At 47.9% G+C, this 19,675-nt stretch overlaps 1 protein-coding gene across 3 annotated transcripts in view; it reads right to left on the bottom strand.

Annotated features, from left to right (window-relative positions):
* Positions 1–19,675, bottom strand: part of LPP (LIM domain containing preferred translocation partner in lipoma) — a 378,416-nt gene that overhangs the window by 168,668 nt on the left and 190,073 nt on the right. For all 3 annotated transcript variants that reach the window (XM_063131781.1, XM_063131780.1, XM_063131782.1), the window contains one exon: positions 3,954–4,102. In XM_063131781.1, coding sequence (XP_062987851.1) covers positions 3,954–4,102 — 149 coding nt within the window. The remainder of the gene's footprint in view (positions 1–3,953; positions 4,103–19,675) is intronic.

A 19,675-nucleotide genomic window follows, 5' to 3' on the forward strand; every position in this document is an offset into this window, starting at 1 on the left:
ATGGTTGTCCAGCTGCCTCTTGAAGGCCTCTAGTGTGGGAGAGCCCACAACCTCCCTAAGTAACTGATTCCATTGTCGTACTGCTCTAACAGTCAGGAAGTTTTTCCTGATGGCCAGCCGGAATCTGGCTTCCTTTAACTTGAGCCCGTTCTTCCGTGTCCTCGACTCCGGGAGGATCGAGAAGAGGTCCTGGCCCTCCTCTGTGCGACAACCTTTTAAGTATTTGAAGAGTGCTATCATGTCTCTCCTCAATCTTCTCTTCTCCAGTCCACACAACGGTGGAGGTTTTTTTTGGGAAAACACTCCACGCTGAATATCCACGCTATGCAGAGGAGAGTTCCTGCACAACCATTGTGTTGCATGTTGTATGGAGTGCTCCGTGGAGTTTTCTGTTGTGTTGAGTTGACATTTCCCACTGGCTACAGAGTTCCCCGGCAAAAGCGGGGAAAGGAGTGAGTGCCGCTCTAGGAGAGCCACTGCAATTGTTTTTTTGTTTTTGTTTTTGCAGCAATGGCTGATGGGATACCATTGGGAGGACCGGGGGGGGGGGAAAGGCTCCCGTGGAGCCTCAACTCCACGGGAGCCCACAGTCACACAAAGATGGCGTTAGAACAAGTTGTGTGGGGAATATACCCCCTAAAAACTCAACCACTGAGCAGAGTTTTCACATTGGATTGACTAATGTGTTGTCTGAACTGAACCTATGTGTTGGACAGCAAATGTGCATGAAAAAATGGGTACTTTTGAAAAATGCGCGCATGCATACATTTCAAAGATGCACACAAATGGTGCATCCATTTGGGGAAATTCACATGAAAATTGGCATGGATTTTTATGGGGAAAGATATGGACTTCAGTCGGAATGAGCTTTGAGCTGGAATTCAGAGAACGTTGTTCAGTTTGTGTTTTGCTGACTCACCGCCCGCCCCCGCCCTGGCCTTTCCACATGTGACTTTAGTCAGAGAAACCGAAAGCCCAGAACTTTCAGGAAACAAGAGCTGGGAGTTAAGCTGGACAGAAACATTTTCCTGAGATAAAAACTAAAATGAGTGCCCACATTTGACTGCTAGGCAACTTCATTTCAATGAAGCGGAAAGTGTAGCTCTAGCATGTTTATGATGAGATGCAATTGTAGCTATGGTGTCGTCGTCGTTGTTTTTTAAGTGACGGAGAAATTTAATATTTTATTTTTTAAAAAAATAAAACCGATTTAAATTGTTTAAAATCTGCTTAATTTTTTTAAAAAACACACATCTGATTTAATTTAAAAAACGGAATGTTTGATTAAAAAATGTGTTTTTTAAATCCAACATCATCATCATCATTATTATTATTATTATTGGGTGTGTGTATGTGACCTGCTCAGCTTGCAGTCTTCTCCTGGGCTTTGATTTGGGTGCAACACATAGAATCATAGTATGATAGAATAGCAGAGTTGGAAGGGGCCTACAAGGCCATCGAGTCCAACCCCTTGCTCAATGCAGGAACCCACCCTAAAGCATCCCTGACAGAGGGTTGTCCAGCTGCCTCTTGAAGGCCTCCAGTGTGGGAGAGCCCACAACCTCCCTAGGTCACTGATTCCATTGTCATATTGCTCTAACAGTCAGGAAGTTTTTCCTGATGTCCAGCTGGAATCTGGCTTCCTTTAACTTGAGCCCGTTATTCCGTGGTTGCCCTCCTCTGAACACGCTCCAGCTTGTCTGCGTCCTTCTTGAATTGTGGAGCCCAGAACTGGACGCAATCCTCTAGATGAGGCCTAACCAGGGCCGAATAGAGAGGAACCAGTACCTCACGTGAATTGGAAGCTATACTTCTATTAATGCAGCTATACTTCTATTAATGCAGTTTCAGGTACCTTCACAACTGGATTATTTATTACTACTATAGATGAGAAACACTAACTTCTAAGGAGCTGCATAGGAGGCCTATACTAAGAGAGGGAAGGTGAGAGTCCCTACCTAGCCCCCCAGCCCCCCAGCAAGAATTAAAAACTCCATGTTCACTTAAAGCTATATGCACACATACACATCCATCCTTCCATCCATCCATCCATCCATCCATCCATCCATCCATCCAAGCAACGGCCTCTAGGTCGTAACAAATCGCACTGCTGCTCCAGCCAACTTCACACACACACACACACACACACACACACACACATGTCCCTGCCCCAAATTTCCCTAAAGCAACCATCACCCCAGGAGATGAGTTAACAACACTTCAGTACACTACAGAGGTGTCATGCACTGCTCTAAGCACCCCAAACTAGTAAAATGGGAAGAAGAACACTGGGCTACTTTGCAGGCGGGTGGACCCCACATGCTCTTAAAGCCGCATCACAACTAGGTCGAAAAGCATGGCTCCCGTCCCTTCTTTTTCGTCGCTCTGACATTGCTTCCTGGAAACAGGAAGTAATTAGGCCCATTCTGTCCGGTAGGAGAGATCAGCAACCGGACGTTTTCTGGTGTGTGTGTGTTTTGGGGGGCAACGAAGGCCAGAAGGGGTGGAAGACGTGCGGGAGGCTGGCGACGTCATGTGAGCAAACTGTGAGTACCCAGGAACGAGCGTGCAGTAAAACGCTCATCAGATGGAGCTTTTACGCACAGCCCTGACTTCTGTAATGCAGATATAATAGGGTGACCCTATGAAAAGGAGGACTGGGCTCCTGTATCTTTAACATTTGCATAGAAAAGGGAATTTCAGCAGGTGTCATTTGTATATATGGAGAACCTGGTGAAATTCCCTCTTCATCACAACAGTTAAAGCTGCAGGAGCTATACTGCAGCTAAACTAGAGTGACCAGATTTAATAGAGGGCAGGGCACCTGCAGCTTTAACTGTTGTGAGGAAGAGGAAATTTCCCCAGGTTCTCCATATATACAAATGGCACCTGCTGAAATTCCCTTTTCAATACAACTGTTAAAGATACAGGAGCCCTGCCCTCCTTTTCATAGGGTCACCATAAGATATAATAACGATGAACTTTATCTGCCAGGGTAAGTTTTTGAATGTTTACAAGGTCAGGGGGAAAAATACTACTTGATTTTGTTCTGACTTTATACTGTTAGTTTTACCCTACCCAGTGCCTGTTTACCCTACCCTGCGCCTGTTTGCATTCTCTTCCCCTCCTTATTGATTTATTATGATTTTATTAGAATGTAAGCCTATGCGGCAGGGTCTTGCTATTTACTGTTTTACTCTGTACAGCACCATGATGGTGCTATATAAATAAATAAATAAATAAATATTATTATTATTATTATTATTATTATTAATAATAATAATAATAATAATAATAATAATAATAATAATAATAATGCCTAAGTTAGAAAGACCAGGAACTCCTGTCTTTGCTCCTACCTTTTCTTTTCAGGGAGGCACAGAGCTGTCTAATCTGAGCTACACTGAGATGCTGGATTTCTGAGCTGATTTCTTGAGGAAGCCGTCATGGACCTACCATGGACCTGCACTTCCCCACAAAAGGCTTAAAATGAACCTGGAAGTTCTTTCTCCAGACAACGGGTGTGTCAAACATTGCTACGATATCATTCATCGGCTAACAAACCAGAAGGCGAGAGCAGGCGGTTTCTGCTTACAATGCGAACGGTCAGATTAGGGCATGTGTGTTTCGCCTCCTATCTTGGGTTCTACCAAGGCCAGAAATTTGTATTTTTGTGTGTGTGTTTATTTGTTTTAAATAAATGCCAGGACTCTGCCTGTTGCAGCTCATCCAGGGGGATGCAACAGCCCCCGTTCCTGCAGACCGCCATCCTTACTCCTCCTCTGTAAATTGCTTGGTCCATCAACCCCAAATTAGTGATGTCCCTCAGCCCAGTGGGCGAGGCCTGTACTTTGCAAAGTGCCCCACTGATGTGGGCATAGAACACACAGGGGCAGTTCCGCCCTACAGCAACCCCACGCCCACCACTGGCACCAACAAGACGGTCTCCTTACCTGAACGTTGAAAAGGGCTTCGTCAGGAGGAGGTGGAGGAGGAGGAGGTGGCAAAAAGGCACCGGGGGATGACGCAAGGCTCCTTGGGTCATGTGCAGAGGGTGGCGGCGGCGGCGGAGGAGGAGGAGGAGGAGGAGGCGGGAAATCACCTACAGATACGGAACAGGGAGAAAAACAACAACAGTTCAGGAAAGAGGAGCAGGAGGCACATCCTGAGCTTCTACACACGTAGAAAAGACATGATAATAATAATAATAATAATAATAATAATAATAATAATAATAATAATAATACATGATAGAACTATATGCAGATATAACCCTACGTTAAACATAAAACATGGGTCAGGTTCACTTAATGGTGATCATGGGGAAAGGCTCATCGGCCCCATAGCTGAACAGGCCAAGGGTGTGCGTGGGTGGGTGTGCATTTGGCTACAGCTCTCTGACAACGTTGACACAGCTTCTCCCACAAGGGCTGGATGCTCCTGTGCCAATGTTTGCAAAACAACAAAACCCAGTTTTTATGATTGAGAGGAAAACAAGCAGCAAACAGGTCGCAGGTCTCCCCACCCCCACCCACCCCCACCCACCAACCCCACCTCAAGAGGCACAGCATCAAAGCTGGAGAGGAGCCCAAGCATAAGAACATAAGAACCATGCTGGATCAGACCCAGGGTCCATCTAGTCCAGCGCTCTGTTCACATAGTGGCCAACCAGCCGTCGGCCAGGGATGAACAAGCAGGACATGGTGCAACAGCACCCTCCCACCCATGTTCCCCAGCAACTTGTGCCCACAGGCGTACACTCTCGAATTCATAGAATCATAGAATAGCAGAGTTGGAAGGGGCCTACAAGGCCATTGAGTCCAACCCCCTGTTCAATGCAGGAATCCACCCTAAAGCATCCCTGACAGATGGTCGTCCAGCTGCCTCTTGAAGGCCTCCAGTGTGGGAGAGCCCACCACCTCCCTAGGGCACTGATTCCATTGTCGTACTGCTCTAACAGTCAGGAAGTTTTTCCTGATGTCCATCTGGAATCTGGCTTCCTTTATCTTGAGCCCGTTATTCCGTGTTCTGCACTCTGGGAGGATCGAGAAGAGATCCTGGCCCTCCTCTGTGGGACAACCTTTTAAGTATTTGAAGAGTGCTCTCATGTCTCCCCTCCATCTTCTCTTCTCCAGGCTAAACATGCCCAGTTCTTTCAGTCTCTCTTCATAGGGCTTTGTTTCCAGACCCCTGATCATCCTGGTTGCCCTCCTCTGAACACGCTTCAGCTTGTCTGCGTCCTTCTTGAATTGTGCAGCCCAGAACTGGACGCAATACTCTAGATGAGGCCTAACCAGGGCCTAATAGAGAGGAGATAGCAAACAACCATCAGGGCTATTAGCCGCTGATAGCCTTCGCCTCCAAGAATTTATCCAGCCCACTTTTAAAGCCATCCAAATTGGTGGCCATCACTACATCTGTCCTGTTCCAGGAACTTGGATGGTCATGAAGGTTCTGATGCAGGGAGAGATGTTCAACGCAACCAGGGCCAGCCCTTTGTCGTCTTGCACACTGAGGGGGGAATCTCTGTCATGAACATGTGTTTCTTCATCGGATGTGTGGATGTGAATCAATAGCCCCCAACACAAATCAGGTATTTCTCACAAGTAGGCTACATAATTACCCATTGATTGATTTGATGTGGACCCCACGTTTCGACCGAGAAAAACGGCACTCAAGGTGGCTAATTACATTTCTCACAAAGCACATAGAAAAAGAAAGGAAGAAACAATATATGTGGTTGTGAATAAAGGAGGAAGGAGGGTGAGACTCCTTTTTACAGAGTTTTTTTTTTTTAAAAAAAATAACAGTTTAATTGTTCATTTCATTCTTCCCTCATGGAACTGAAAGCATCATAGATGGGGAGTCCGTCCACCCTCGTCCCCTGGATCAGCAAAGTTGATGAATCAGCTTCCTGTAAGCCACACCCTGAGTACACAGCACTTGCCAGAATCGAGGGCAGATCAAGAGACGTGCTGAGATGGCAAAACACTGTCCACCCTCCCCACCCTCCAAAACCCCCCCACCCCTTTCTCCCCACTTAAGTATAGAGAAGCAAAAGATGGTACGGGGTCTTATCAGGCCTCCATGCCCCCACCCTCTGCTCTGCCATTTCGCTGCCATTTGCAAGGCTGGAGAAACTTCTAGGGTGACAGTATTATGCCACACACTTCCCCCCCCCCATGTTTCTGGGGTCTTGGTGCTTTCCGTTACCTCTAAAACTGACCTAAAGGTAATTATGGACGTTTCTACCTGGAAGAATCATGAACCTACCCGAACTCTACGTTCAACATCTAGGGTCCTCCTCCAGGAAGCTCGGAGGGTGTCAACGAGAGAGAGGGTCTTCTCTGTGGTGGCCCCCCCAACTGTGGAACAATCTCCCTGATGAGGCCCGCCTGGCGCTGACATTGTCATCTTTTCAGCGCCAGGTCAAGACTTTTCTCTTCTCCTAGGCATTTAGCTATATGAAATGACCATGGGTCTGCTTTTTTGGCTCATTGTTTTTAAAGTTGTTATAATGGTTTTAAATGTATGTGTATTTTGCTTGTTTTTGTGGTTTTTAACCTTTGAATATTGTTTTTAAGTGTTTTATCATATATGAACCACCCAGAGAGCTTTGGCTATGGGGCGGTATACAAATGCAATAAATAATAATAATAATAATAATAATGATGATGATGATGATGAAGAAGAAGAAGAAGAAGAAGAAGAAGAAGAAGAAGAAACCACTGAATGTCCAGGGAATAAAAATGTGTTTCAACCAGACCAGTTCAAAGGAGATCAATCCAGAAACAACACATGTGTTGCTTATAGAGAGCTGACCCCTCACTACCTGAAGCCCTCCTAAAATATGACTGTGTGCTGTCAGTCTAGTTGTGCTCTAGATATTACAGATGTTGGGGCTACTGTTAGAGCAGTACGACAATGGAATCAGTTACCTAGGGAGGTGGTGGGCTCTCACACACTGGAGGCCTTCAAGAGGCAGCTGGACAACCTTCTGTCAGGGATGCTTTAAGGTGGCTTCCTGCATTGAGCAGGGGGTTGGACTTGATGGCCTTTAGGCCCCTTCCAACTCTACTATTCTATGATTCTATGTCATCTCACAGGGATGCTTATTTGGAGCTCCATCATCACCAGAAGCAGCAATAGACACATTTGTTACAGAAACCCACACATATGTGACCATATGAAATGGAGGACAGGGCTTTTGTATCTTTAACACTTGTATTGAAAAGGGAAATGTCATTGTTATGTATGCAGCACCTGGTGAAATTCCCTCTTCATCACAACAGTTAAAGCTGCAGGAGCTGGACAACCATCTGTCAGGGATGCTTTAGGGTGGATTCCTGCATTAAGCAGGGGGTTGGACTCGATGGCCTTGTAGGCCCTTTCCAACTCTGCTATTCTATGATTCCATGACTCTCCATGCAAGGGAGACGGCTGATAAGCTTTCGGGGTTGACACCCCCCCTTCCCAAAGAAGAAACAATCAAGGAAAGCAAACACTTGTTTCACTAGAGAAATTTACTAGGGTTTGGGGTGTGTGGATTCTCCAATCACAACAACAGCCCCTTCCCAATATCTGTGTGCGCAATGCGCATCATACATCAAGAGTCCTGGATTGTGATCCTGGTGCTTGGTAAGAGCCATGCTAAACACAAACAGCTTTACTCTTACGTTGACAGCTTGGGCAAAGCGTTTATCCCGTCCTATCAAGTTCTGCACTGCTGACTTCTTCTCCCGTACAGAGCAGACATTCCAGTAGGCTCCCGAGCGCACACGGCTGCTGTTTATAGAGATCTGATTATATACATAAATAATGTTGATGTCTGAAATAAACAGCCCAAGCGGTGATTTAGGAAGCCTCGTAGCTACCAGATGGTTGGAGAAGCACATGGAGTCAAAACGGGCTCCCTGGGGGGCAACTTCCCACGTCTGGTTGCCGTGAGCCTGTCGGCTCTGGTTTTTGTCTTCCAGGTGAAAGACCCTCGTGGAAATCCAAGCTGTTGCAGGGGGGGGGGGTCCGTGGAGGTGGGAGGTGGGGGAAAGACTTCTCCTAACAGCAGGAGAGGAGGTAATGCAAGCCTGGAGCAAAACCCGTCCCTGCTTTCTATCATTTCCAATCAATGCAGCGTACTTGTTCAAAACGTAATAAGAATTACCCAAACATCAAGGGGAGGACACCATATCATGGATTATTGTAATGAAGAGGAGGACCAACTGGTTTGGAATAAAACAAACCAGAGCCACTGGGCTGAGATGGGACCAGATGGACCGTTCGTCTGATCCAGCTGTTTTTGTGCTCCCTCCTACAATGTTTCAAGTTACACATCCCGAACTACACCAAAGAACTTGCGTTAGTTTATTTTTTTTATCACCTGATAACAGAAATATTGATTTAAGCCTATGCTAGGAAGTATAAAGTTGCTGGTGTTCCCTGATAAGGCAGACCTTAGAATCAAGTAAAATGGATCTGAAGCAATCTTATGACATGAGCCATCCACGCCTCCGCTTATACCCTGTTTCCCCGAAAATAAGACAGTGTCTTATATTAATTTTTGCTCCCAAAGATGCGCTAGGTCTTATTTTCAGGGGATGTCTTATTTTTCCATGAAGAAGAATACGGTACACATTTATTGTTGAACAAAAAAAAAGTCTTATTTTCAGGGGGATGCCTTATATTACAGCGAGAGGCAAAACTGGAAGTAGGTCTTATTTTCGGGGGATGTCTTACTTTCGGGGAAACAGGGTAGGAGGTTGCTTTCCACAGAAAGAGCCACTGTCCAATTGTTATTTACTCCTGTTATTTATTTACTCCTGGGAATTACACACACACCACACATCTTCCCTTGCTCTGTCCCCAAAGACAAAAGGCATCATCATCATCATCATCATCATCATAATAATAATAATAATAATAATAATTTATATCTTGCCCGCCTCTCCATTTTGATTGAGGCGGGGAACAACGATAAACGATAAAATACATAATACTCAATTAAAACATAATATACATTGTTAAAAACATCCTAAAAACATCCTGAAAACATTCTAAAAACATTTTAAAATTCCACCGGATAGGTCTGCCGGAAGAGATCAGTCTTGATAGCTTTCTTGAATGCTAATAGACTATTAAGTTGACGAATCTCCTCCGGCAGGCCATTCCACAGTCTGGGAGCAGCAGAAGAGAAGGTCCTCTGGGTAATGGTTGTCAGCCTAGTCTTTGCTGACTGAAGTAGATTCTTACCAGAGGACCTGAGTGTGCGGGGTGGATTGTACGGGAGAAGGCAATCCCGCAGGTAGCCTGGACCCAAACCATGTAGGGCTTTAAAGGTGATCACCAACACTTTATACTTCGCCCGGAAACTAATTGGCAGCCAGTGAAGAGATTTTAAAACTGGTGTAATGTGGTCACCCCTAGATGTAGCGGTGACCAGCCCGGCTGCCCTATTTTGAACTAGTTGAAGTTTCCGGACTAGGCACAAAGGTAGCCCTGTGTAGAGCGTATTGCAGAAGTTGAGACTCGAAGTTACCAGCGCATGCACGACTGTCTTTAGGTCTTCTAACTCTAGGAAGGGGCGCAGCTGGCGTATCAGCTGAAGCTGATAGGAGGCACTCCTGGCCATCGCAACTATCTGGGCTGTCATTTGGAGCGACGGATCCAAAAGCACCCCCAAGCTGCCAACACAGTCTTTCAGGGGGAGTGTAACCCAATCCAGAACCATAGAATCATAGAATAGCAGAGTTGGAAGGGGACTACAAAGCCATCGAGTCCAGCCCCCTGCTCAATGCAGGAATCCACCTTAAAGCATCCCTGACAGATGGTTGTCCAGCTGCCTCTTGAATGTCTCTAGTGTGGGGGAGCCCACAACCTCCCTAGGTAACTGATTCCATTGTCGTACTGCTCTAACAGTCAGGAAGTTTTTCTTGATGTCCAGCTGGAATCTGGCTTTTTTTAACTTGAGCCCGTTATTCCGTGTCCTGCACTCTGGAAGGATCGAGAAGAGATCCTGGCTCTCCTCTGTGTGACAACCTTTGAAGTATTTGAAGAGTGCTATCATGTCTCCCCTCAATCTTCTCTTCTCCAGGCTAAACAGGCCCAGTTCTTTCAGTCTCTCTTCATAGGGCTTTGTTTCCAGACCCCTGACCATCCTGGTTGCCCTCCTCTGAACACGCTCCAGCTTGACCCACCTCCAAACCCTTTGACAGCAAGCACCTCCATCTTGTCTGGATTCCGCTTCAGTTTGTTTTTCCTCATCAACGTCCTCTGGGTGTGTCACTGGGGGCACCAGAGTTGGAAGCACGAACCAAGCAAGTATTTGTGGTGGAGGCGGAGGGAGTGAAATGCCACTACAATACCCACCACGTTTTGCGAAGACGTGACTTCTTCAGCTTGGTCCGGCTTGCCACGGTGCGTTCAGAATGACCAAATATGCAACTGGGGTGACTAGTCTGCCTCAACAGCCCTGAGCTCTGCACTGAGAGGGAGAAGCCTCTTTGTCTTCTGACAGTCCTACAGCCGGGGTGGGGATTCTTCAGCCAATGGGCTTGATGTGGCCTCTGGCGGGTTCCCATCTGGCTTCTCCGCCCCAGCCAGCACAGGCACACCCCTGCCAAAGGGCTGCTGATTGAGGAACAGATCACGCTACTCCTTTGTCAGCATTTCACCATGTTTCGCTGCCAATCAGTCATGGGTGTGTGTATATGAATGAGATGGATGAGGGTGAACGGGGGCGTGTGAGGATGGATGACTATGAAAGAGGGATTGATGGATGAATGGGGATGGGGATGGGGCTGAAAGGGGAGTCTCAGCCCACTTTTGGCTTTGCCCCCCACACTACTAGTACAAAGCCTCCAACCATTTCCTCCTGAGGCAGTAAGGCCCTCATCTTAACCACCACCCCTACCCATGTCATAGAAGGGGTAAGTGATGGGCCACCAATTTGGATGGCTTTAAAAAGGGGTTGGATAAATTCCTGGAGGAGAAGGCTATCCATGGCTACTAGCCCTGATGGTTGTGTGCTACCTCCAGTATCGCAGGCAATAAGCCTATGTCCTCCAGTTGCTGGGGAACATGGGTGGGAGGGTGCTGTTGCACCATGTCCTGCTTTGTTGGTCCCTGGTTGACAGCTGGTTGGCGACTGTGTGAACAGAGTGTTGGACTAGACGGACCCTCGGTCTGATCCAACAGGGCTCTTCTTACGTTATTTGTACGTACCTGCTCGGACCCTAAGGTCATCCTCAGGGGTCCTTCTCCACGAGCCCCTGCTGAAGGAAGTGAGGCAGGTGGCTACCAGGAGGAGCAGGGCCTTCTCTGCTGTGGCACCCCGGCTGTGGAATGAGCTCCCTAAGGAGGTTCGCTTGGCACCTACATTATATGCTTTTAGACGCCAGGTGAAGACCTTTTTATTCTCCCAGCATTTTAACAGTCTATAAATACATTTTAACTTGGTGTTTTAAATTTGTAATTTTACACTGCTGCTGTTTTGATCTGGTTGAGCTTTTATATTGTATTTTATATTATGGTTTTATACTGTTGTTTTATACTTTGAATGTTTTTAATTTTTGTGAACCGCCCAGAGAGCTCCGGCTATTGGGCGGTATAGAAATGCAATAAATGAATGAATGAATGAATGAATGAATGAATGAATAAATAAATAAATAAATAAATGTTCTTAAGGATGTGGCCTTCTCACAGGTGAAAGGTCCTGGGGCCCACAGAATGGGCCCATGCCCTTCGGCTCCCTCTAATCTTTCTGACGACACATTATTATAGAGATGCATCTGCATGGATCAGCCTTCGTTCAGCGCAGGAGCTGAATGTTCAAATGATTAAATGAAATAATCTTACCTAACTTGAACCTTCAGGGTTAAAACTCCAAACAAAGAAATAAATATAATCTCGAAGGAGGAAGGACATGTGACTGTCCTCATATTCTGATGCTGAGATAGGGGATAAAAGAGCCCTCCCCTCCCCGCCATCAATTCTTTCATAAAATAGTTAGGGTGACCATATGAAAAAGAGGACAGGGCTCCTGTATCTTTAATAGTAATGTAGAAAAGGGAATTTCAGCAGGTGTCAATTGAAGAGGGTGAAATTCCCTCTTCATCACAACAGTTAAAGCTGCAGAAGCCCTGCCCTCTTTTGTATCTGGCCACTACTATAGCTAGTGTAGCTTTAACTGTTGTGATGAAGAAGGAATTTCACCCTCTTCAATTGACACCTGCTGAAATTCCCTTTTCCACTTTACTGTTAAAGATACAGGAACCCTGTCCTCCTTTTCATATGGTCACCCTAAAAATAGTGTAATAATCAAACAATGTGTTCAAGCAATCCCTTCATGACGCTGTCACACTAAGAAGCCAAATGTCGGATAAACAGCAATCCTGCCCGCTATTTTTCCAGCTTCGGTCGATAATTTGCCCTCAGTTTAAGGGATCTGGTATGTTCTCATTTTGTTCCTAGAGCGATGGAATTCCGGATGGATTAGGCCGATGGGGGAAGAGGAGGAATGCCAGGCATTTTTTAACTGAATGGTTACTGAATCAAACAGTATTTTGGTTCAGTCAGCCACGCACGGAAGGCCTCTGTTCAGCCGTGTGCACAGAACATGGAGTTGACGCCCCACTTAGGCGGGATACAAGCAATAACTCAGGGCAATATGGCTTTTGAAGATGCACAGCGCTGTTTTAGCCACACACTATGGATTGATGTTTTGGAAGGAGCCCTCTCTGAGAGCTGGGCTAAGATCCAAAAACCCCTGGAGTCTTGTGTGTGGAATCACTTAAGAAAAAAGGAGAAGGGACAGTCTAGTCCTCCCAAGACTCAGCCTTGCTCCACCCGCTAACGTCCCACTGGTTCTTCCTGGCCTAGCTATGAAAACTTCTAGGTGTGGTGTGGGTCTCTGCCATGGCAAAGCCCAAAACTGGACTTAGGTGCTCACTCAGCGATGAGATGCATAATAAAAATATGTATAGTCTGGAGAATGTGAATAGGGAGACATTTTTCTCCCTCTCTTTCATGGGATGACCCAGTGGAACTGTGGAATTCACTACCACAAGATGTAGTGATGGCCACCAATCTGGATGGCTTTAAAGGGGTGTGTGTGGATAAATTCCTGGAGGCAAAGGCTATCCATGGCTACTAGCCCTGATGGTTGCGAGGCAATAAGCCTGTGTGCACCAGTTGCTGGGGAACATGGGTGGGAGGGTGGTGTTGCATCATGTCCTGCTTTGTGGGTCCCTTGTCGACCTCTGGTTGGCCACTATGTGAACAGAATGCAGGACGATGGACCCTTGATCTGATCCAACCTGTCTCTTCTTAGGTTCTTATAACCAAGGTGTTGCTCCTGGTCCCTTCTCTACCTCCTCCGACCATGCTTCAACTCCCAACTTGGGCCGCCACCATCTTTGCTTCTGCATAGGCTTTCCTCTGGTTCTGCTTTGTAACTCAACACTTGAGTGGGTCCTCATCTTAAGTTTCTGCTGAAGGGCCCCTCTGGGGCCAATCTCATCCCCCGTCACAATTTGGACCCTGCCGGTCTTGCGACCACTGGCCCTCCACCACTCCCACTCCCCACAGCAGTGCCACTGTCTCCCCCTCCCCTAACACAGGCTTACCCAGTGCCAGGTGGCCGCCATCTTACATTTGCCAAAATGCATTGCCTGGTGTCCATTCTCCTCCAGCACTCCCAAAAGTGTCATGGCCAAGGAAGCACGTCCAGGAGAGGCGTGAGTGAGTGATGGCCACAATGGCCCTGGGTCGCTGCTGGGGCTCATGGGCCCCAGCAGCTGCCAGAATATGCCCGGTGGTGCGCCAAGGCCTGTGCGCCATTAAGCATCAGTTCTTGTCCTGTGCAATACTCTTCCACATTGCTCTCCTCCAAGCCAATGTGTGTAGCAGCATGTGAAGTGTCAGCAATGCACTTAGACCAGCCAAATTCTCCTTCCTTTTGAACTTCTCAGGAGGACTCCTCTCTCCTTCCTTTCCGTTACATTTTAGCACCACTCTCAAATGAAACGGCCTGCTCTCCAGCTTCCGGGCACTTGGAAGTTATTGATCCTCATTCCAGACTCAACACTCAAGGCGTTCAAAGCCTCCTCCATAGCAGCAGAAAGGCTCTCTGCCTCTCAACATTCCAGGCCCAGGCTTTCCTGGGGGGAGGGAACGGCCCCCACTGAACCTCTTTAAGATCAGAGAAGCTTTTACACAAGGTGGGGTTTGGTTGTGGGCAGCCTACGGCTCTCTCCAACTTAGAATCATAGAATCATAGAATCACAGAATAGCAGAGTTGGAAGGAGCCTACAAGGCCATCGAGTCCAACCCCCTGCTCAATGCAGGAATCTTACTCCAACCTACTCAAGGGCATCATTCCCCCCACTCAACGTAGCTTTTGGTTTAAACCATTTGCTCCTCAAGTAACTGAAAAATAAGTCTTAGATATGTGACTGATTCTTGCATCCCCCCTTCTCTCTCTTTCTATCCTGGACTCTCACGGTACTCTGTCTGTTGTATCTCCCATATTTCATAGAATCATAGAATCACAGAATAGCAGAGTTGGAAGGGGCCTACAAGGCCATCGAGTCCAACCCCTTGCTCAATGCAGGAATCCACCCTACAGCATCCCTGACAGATGGCTGTCCAGCTGCCTCTTGAAGGCCTCTAGTGTGGGAGAGCCCACAACCTCCCTAGGTAACTGATTCCATTGTCACACTGCTCTAACAATCAGGAAGTTTTTCCTGATGTCCAGCTGGAATCTGGCTTCCTTTAACTTGAGCCCGTTATTCCGTGTCCTGCACTCTGGAAGGATCGAGAAGAGATCCTGGCCCTCCTCTGTGTGACAACCTTTGAAGTATTTGAAGAGTGCTCTCATGTCTCCCCTCAATCTCCTCTTCTCCAGGCTAAACAGGCCCAGTTCTTTCAGTCTCTCTTCATAGGGCTTTGTTTCCAGACCCCTGATCATCCTGGTCGCCCTCCTCTGAACACGCTCCAGCTTGTCTGCATCCTTCTTGAATTGGGGAGCCCAGAACTGGACGCAATACTCTAGATGAGGCCTAACCAGGGCCGAATAGAGAGGAACCAGTACCTCCCGTGATTTGGAAGCTCTACTTCTATTAATGCGGCCCAAAATAGCATTTGCCTATTTAGATTGGAGACTAAGGGCGTTGCTAGACCTACCGGGTGTTCCGTCGTTAAGGAGCGGTGAAAGCGGCTTTTCCCGTTCAGCCGTGACGCCTCATGCTCCACACCTGCCTTCGATTTGTGGCGGAAGTTTGCGCCGGTTGTGCTGCTGCCGCCGCGAGCACGGTTGCGCAGCCACACCGGCCTGATTGCCGCGGCTTTTTTTTTCGCTCGCTGCACGGTTTGCGCACGTCCGAAAGACCGCAAACTTGCGCAGCTGTCAGCGATGCCGCCGCCGGCCCTGGCGGCGGCAGCGGCGGCAGTGCCAGTGCCAGCTGAAGTGCTGCTGGTGCTGTTGAGGGTCAACATTGATGCGCTCACTTCCTGATGGGGGTCGTGGCGGGTGTCATATGACCCGAGGTCAATCGTCTGCATGGCCACTCTGTGCCTACATCTCCCATCATGCCTCTGAGGTGTCGGCGGCGATGATCGCCTCTGTGCCCTCTGCCCCATCCCAAGGAGCCAACCCACATCTGGCCGTAGCCATGGCAGCAGCCCACAAACAGCTCTGCCCTCTGCCAGCCTGGTACCCACACTAACAGGCAGCGTACAGCACCGCCATTATGCGGCCACGGTAGCTGCCCACCGCAAGGAGTCACCAGCCACTTTTCCGGTCCTCCGGTCCTGCGCAAACTGTCACTGCGGAAATAAAAAAAAACCACTAGAACAGGCGCACATCCCCCACCCATCCCCCACACACCCCAGCAGCACACTAGCCACTTTTCCGTTCCTCCGTTCTTGCGCAAACTATCAGTGGGTAAGTAAAAAAAAAAAGACGCTCCGCCGCGCTGCCCCAGCTGACAGACTGCGCGCAAATGGCGGAGGCGGCTTGACCGAAGCCGCTGACCACTCCCCCTTAGCACGCCTTTTCCTGCCCAGTGCGGACCGCAGTGACCTCACATCCTCCCACACGTACTCCAAATTACCGCGGGACGGCAGGAAAAGGCGCCCTAAAACTCACTTTTTTAAAGTCGGGAGAAAGAGGCTTCGCCGCAGGATAACGGCGGATCCTCGTGAAAGTCATCTGGAAGCCTCGACGTGACTGCGGAAGGTAACGCGCGCTAGAGCCTCGTCTAGTAACGCCCTAAGTCCCTTTCTACACCTAAGGGCCCTCGGGGAGGGAGGGGGGATGATCCCAGACTTACCTGCTTCCGAAATTGTCCCCTAGTGTACAAACACCAGCGCGACATCCCAGAAGCCATTGCGCTCCCCAGAAAAAGTAAGGTTGTTTTTTTAAAAAAAGTCCCCCATGCTCCCCCCACCCCAATATCTCTAGACTCCCCCCCAGACTGGCTCCTTCTTCACTGACTCCCAGTTCTCGCAGGGAGGAGGGAAGATTCTGGGGCCAACACCCACACCGCCCACGGACTTCGGGAGGGTCCCAGGACCGCGGGAACAATCAGGATATCAGGGGAATCAGGACGCAGCCAAGGCAAAAGGGGCAGGACCTACATCAGGGGAAATGCCAGCATATTTTAGGTCAAGGCACTTAGGGGTGGCACTGCAACTTTTGAGGGTGAAGAAAACAAAACCGTGTGAAAGGAGGGGAACCTCTCAGCCGTCGGCAGCCGGGTGTGTGTGTGTGTGTGTGAGGGGAAAAGGGGTAGAGCACTCCAAGGACCATGGTGGGTTGGGTTTTATTTATTCACTTATTTATTGCATTTCTATACCGCCCTTGGATCTGACACACGGGAATGGGGGACTGATAGTGATTAGGCCGTGCAAAACAACATCATTTCAGTGTCATTAGAGCGGAATGGCACAGTGCGTTGCTGGGCCTGGACATGCGCTGCGGCCTCCCGGGACCATGTCATCTGAGTGGGACTGAGCTGTCCGAACGGAGCATATTTTAACAATTTGTAAATGTGGGAGGGAGGGACCTGCTGGCTTTAAGGCTGGATTGATATATGACACCACACGCTTCTTGACTGAAATGTGTAAATGTTTCATGTGGTTTGGAATTAGCTGAAATTCCCCAATGAATTTTTCATGTCCATCCATATACAGTTTCAGCTTTAAAAAATCCCGTCTCCACCCCACTCCAATTATCTGCCTTTAAAGCTTCAAAAGGATGTTTGTTCATGCATAGTTGCACGGACTGTTAAAAAGGCCTCTCGTTTTACTGCTGTTAATTAGTTTCAGAACGCCTCTGCTAAAAAGAAAAGGGGAAAAAGTCACCCTAACCCTTCCCACTACAATGTTTCTGTCACCCCACCCCTCCTGTTTCTGACTTTCTAGAGTGAAGTCCCAGGACAGAGGAAGAGCCATCATCATCATCATCATCATCATCATATGTTACCCGCCTCTCCCTCTGGATCGTTGAATTTTCAATTCAACTTATTCCACAAGTTGAATTGAAAAGTGAAGTCCTGCTCTCTCTGGGCCTACAATGCAGCAGGACAATTCTTCTGTTCTCATCCACGGCTGCCCTAGGGATGAGTGAATGAGTGATCATAGAATCATAGAATAGCAGAGTTGGAAGGGGCCTACAAGGCCATTGAGTCGAACCCCCTGCTCAATGCAGGAATCCACCCTAAAGCATCCCTGACAGATGGTTGTCCAGATGCCTCTTGAATGACTCTAGTGTGGGAGAGTCCACGACCTCCCTAGGGAACTGGTTCCATTGTCGTACTGCTCTAACAGGCAGGAAGTTTTTTCCTGATGTCCAGCTGGAATCTGGCTTCCTTTAACTTGAGCCCGTTATTCTGTGTCCTGCACTCTGGGAGGTTGGAGAAGAGATCCTGGCCCTCCTCTGTGTGACAACCTTTTAAGTCTTTGAAGAGTGCTCTCATGCCTCGCCTCAATCTTCTCTTCTCCAGGCTAAACATGCCCAGTTCTTTCAGTCTCTCTTCATAGGGCTTTGTTTCCAGACCCCTGATCATCCTGGTTGCCCTCCTCTGAACACGCTCCAGCTTGTCTGCGTCCTTCTTGAATTGTGGAGCCCAGAACTGGACGCAATACTCTAGATGAGGCCTAACCAGGGCCGAATAGAGAGGAACCAGTACCTCCCGTGATTTGGAAGCTATACTTCTATTAATGCAGCCCAAAATAGCATTTGCCTTTCTTGCAGCCATATCACACTGTTGGCTCATATTCAGCTTGTGATCTACAACAATTCCAAGATCCTTCTCGTTTGTAGTATTGCTGTCCAGTATCCCCCATCTTGTAACTGCATTTGGTGTTCGAGCTCACCCAGATTCTCCAAACAGCTGCTCATCTCTCCTCGATTTGCGCTCAAATTTGCGATCGCTATTCGCTCTGTGCAAATGCAGAAATTGCAGAAAGCCAACAGCAATCAAATGTCAAAGTCCCACAAGCAATTCCCAAATTTGCGCAAATTTCCGAAGTGGTACAAAGCTCCCCCATAGACTAAAGTGTGCGCGATTTAAAATGTGCATGTTCTGAGAGACTTGCAGATTTCGAGAAAGTTGCATGATCTTCGAGTGCACATTTTGCGGACTTGAACGCATGTTTGGAAATTTTGCTAACGTTTTTGGAGACAATGTGGCCCCATTCACGACTGTGAACGAGGCATTTGAGCGATTTGCAAATGTAAACAAAATTCCGATACATGCCGACTGCCTTTATAACAGTTGCGTGGCCATGAGAAGAGTTGTCTTTCCTAACTACTCCCTTCTTCCAGAGCTCCAAACAGGAGAAATAATATTTACAGGGTGCGTAATTACCATGCGAACTAATTGAAGCTGCAGCTTTGGCTTCTGGGTTTTTTTTAAACAGCCAACAGCCAGATGGAGTGTCTATCATTAGAAATGCCAAAGGGGGAACATGACCAGAATCCTCCCCTCCTCCCCCAGAAAGGTCATTTCTAGTCACCCTTTTTAAAAACACACTCAAAAGCACTGTAGTATTTATAGAACATGGGTACCACTGGGACAGGCCCTTTAGCAGTCTTAGGGCGCAATCCTATGCATGTTTTTTTTTGGGGGGGGGGAGAAATCCTACGTTTCCCAGAGTGCTGGCTGTAGGAGTGCTGGGAGTTGAAGGACATTTTTTTCTGTCTAAGCATGCATTGGTGGTTCTAAAAATATCAGAGGCATTTCGAGGCAAGTGAAGCGTTATGATAACACTTGTGAAATCTGGGGCCACAAAGGCCTACCCAGAACCTCAAGGAAATTAAACCATGAGTTCGTAGTCAAACGGTGGGGTGGGGTTCCATTTGGGCTCTGTGGCATAGGCGTGCACACAGGGTGTGCCGGGTGTGCCCAGGCACACCCTAATTCCCCTCCGCTTTCCTGTCCCTCCCACTGCTCCGATTGGAGCGAAAGAGGGAGAAAGCTCACTTTCCGAGGCCTCCAGAAAGTGTGTAATTCTCCCCGCCATGCTAATGGCAGCCTCCAACAGCATGGTGGAGGAGAATTACACACTTTAAGGATGCCCTGGAAAGCGTGCTTTCTCACACCCCACTGATCCAATTGATGCATTAAGGGCCCGAATGGAGAAGTGGGGTGTGAGAAAGTGTGCTTTCCCCTCCTCT

The sequence above is a fragment of the Elgaria multicarinata genome, chromosome 8, assembly GCF_023053635.1.
Source record: "Elgaria multicarinata webbii isolate HBS135686 ecotype San Diego chromosome 8, rElgMul1.1.pri, whole genome shotgun sequence".
In the NCBI taxonomy this organism is placed as follows: domain Eukaryota; kingdom Metazoa; phylum Chordata; class Lepidosauria; order Squamata; family Anguidae; genus Elgaria; species Elgaria multicarinata.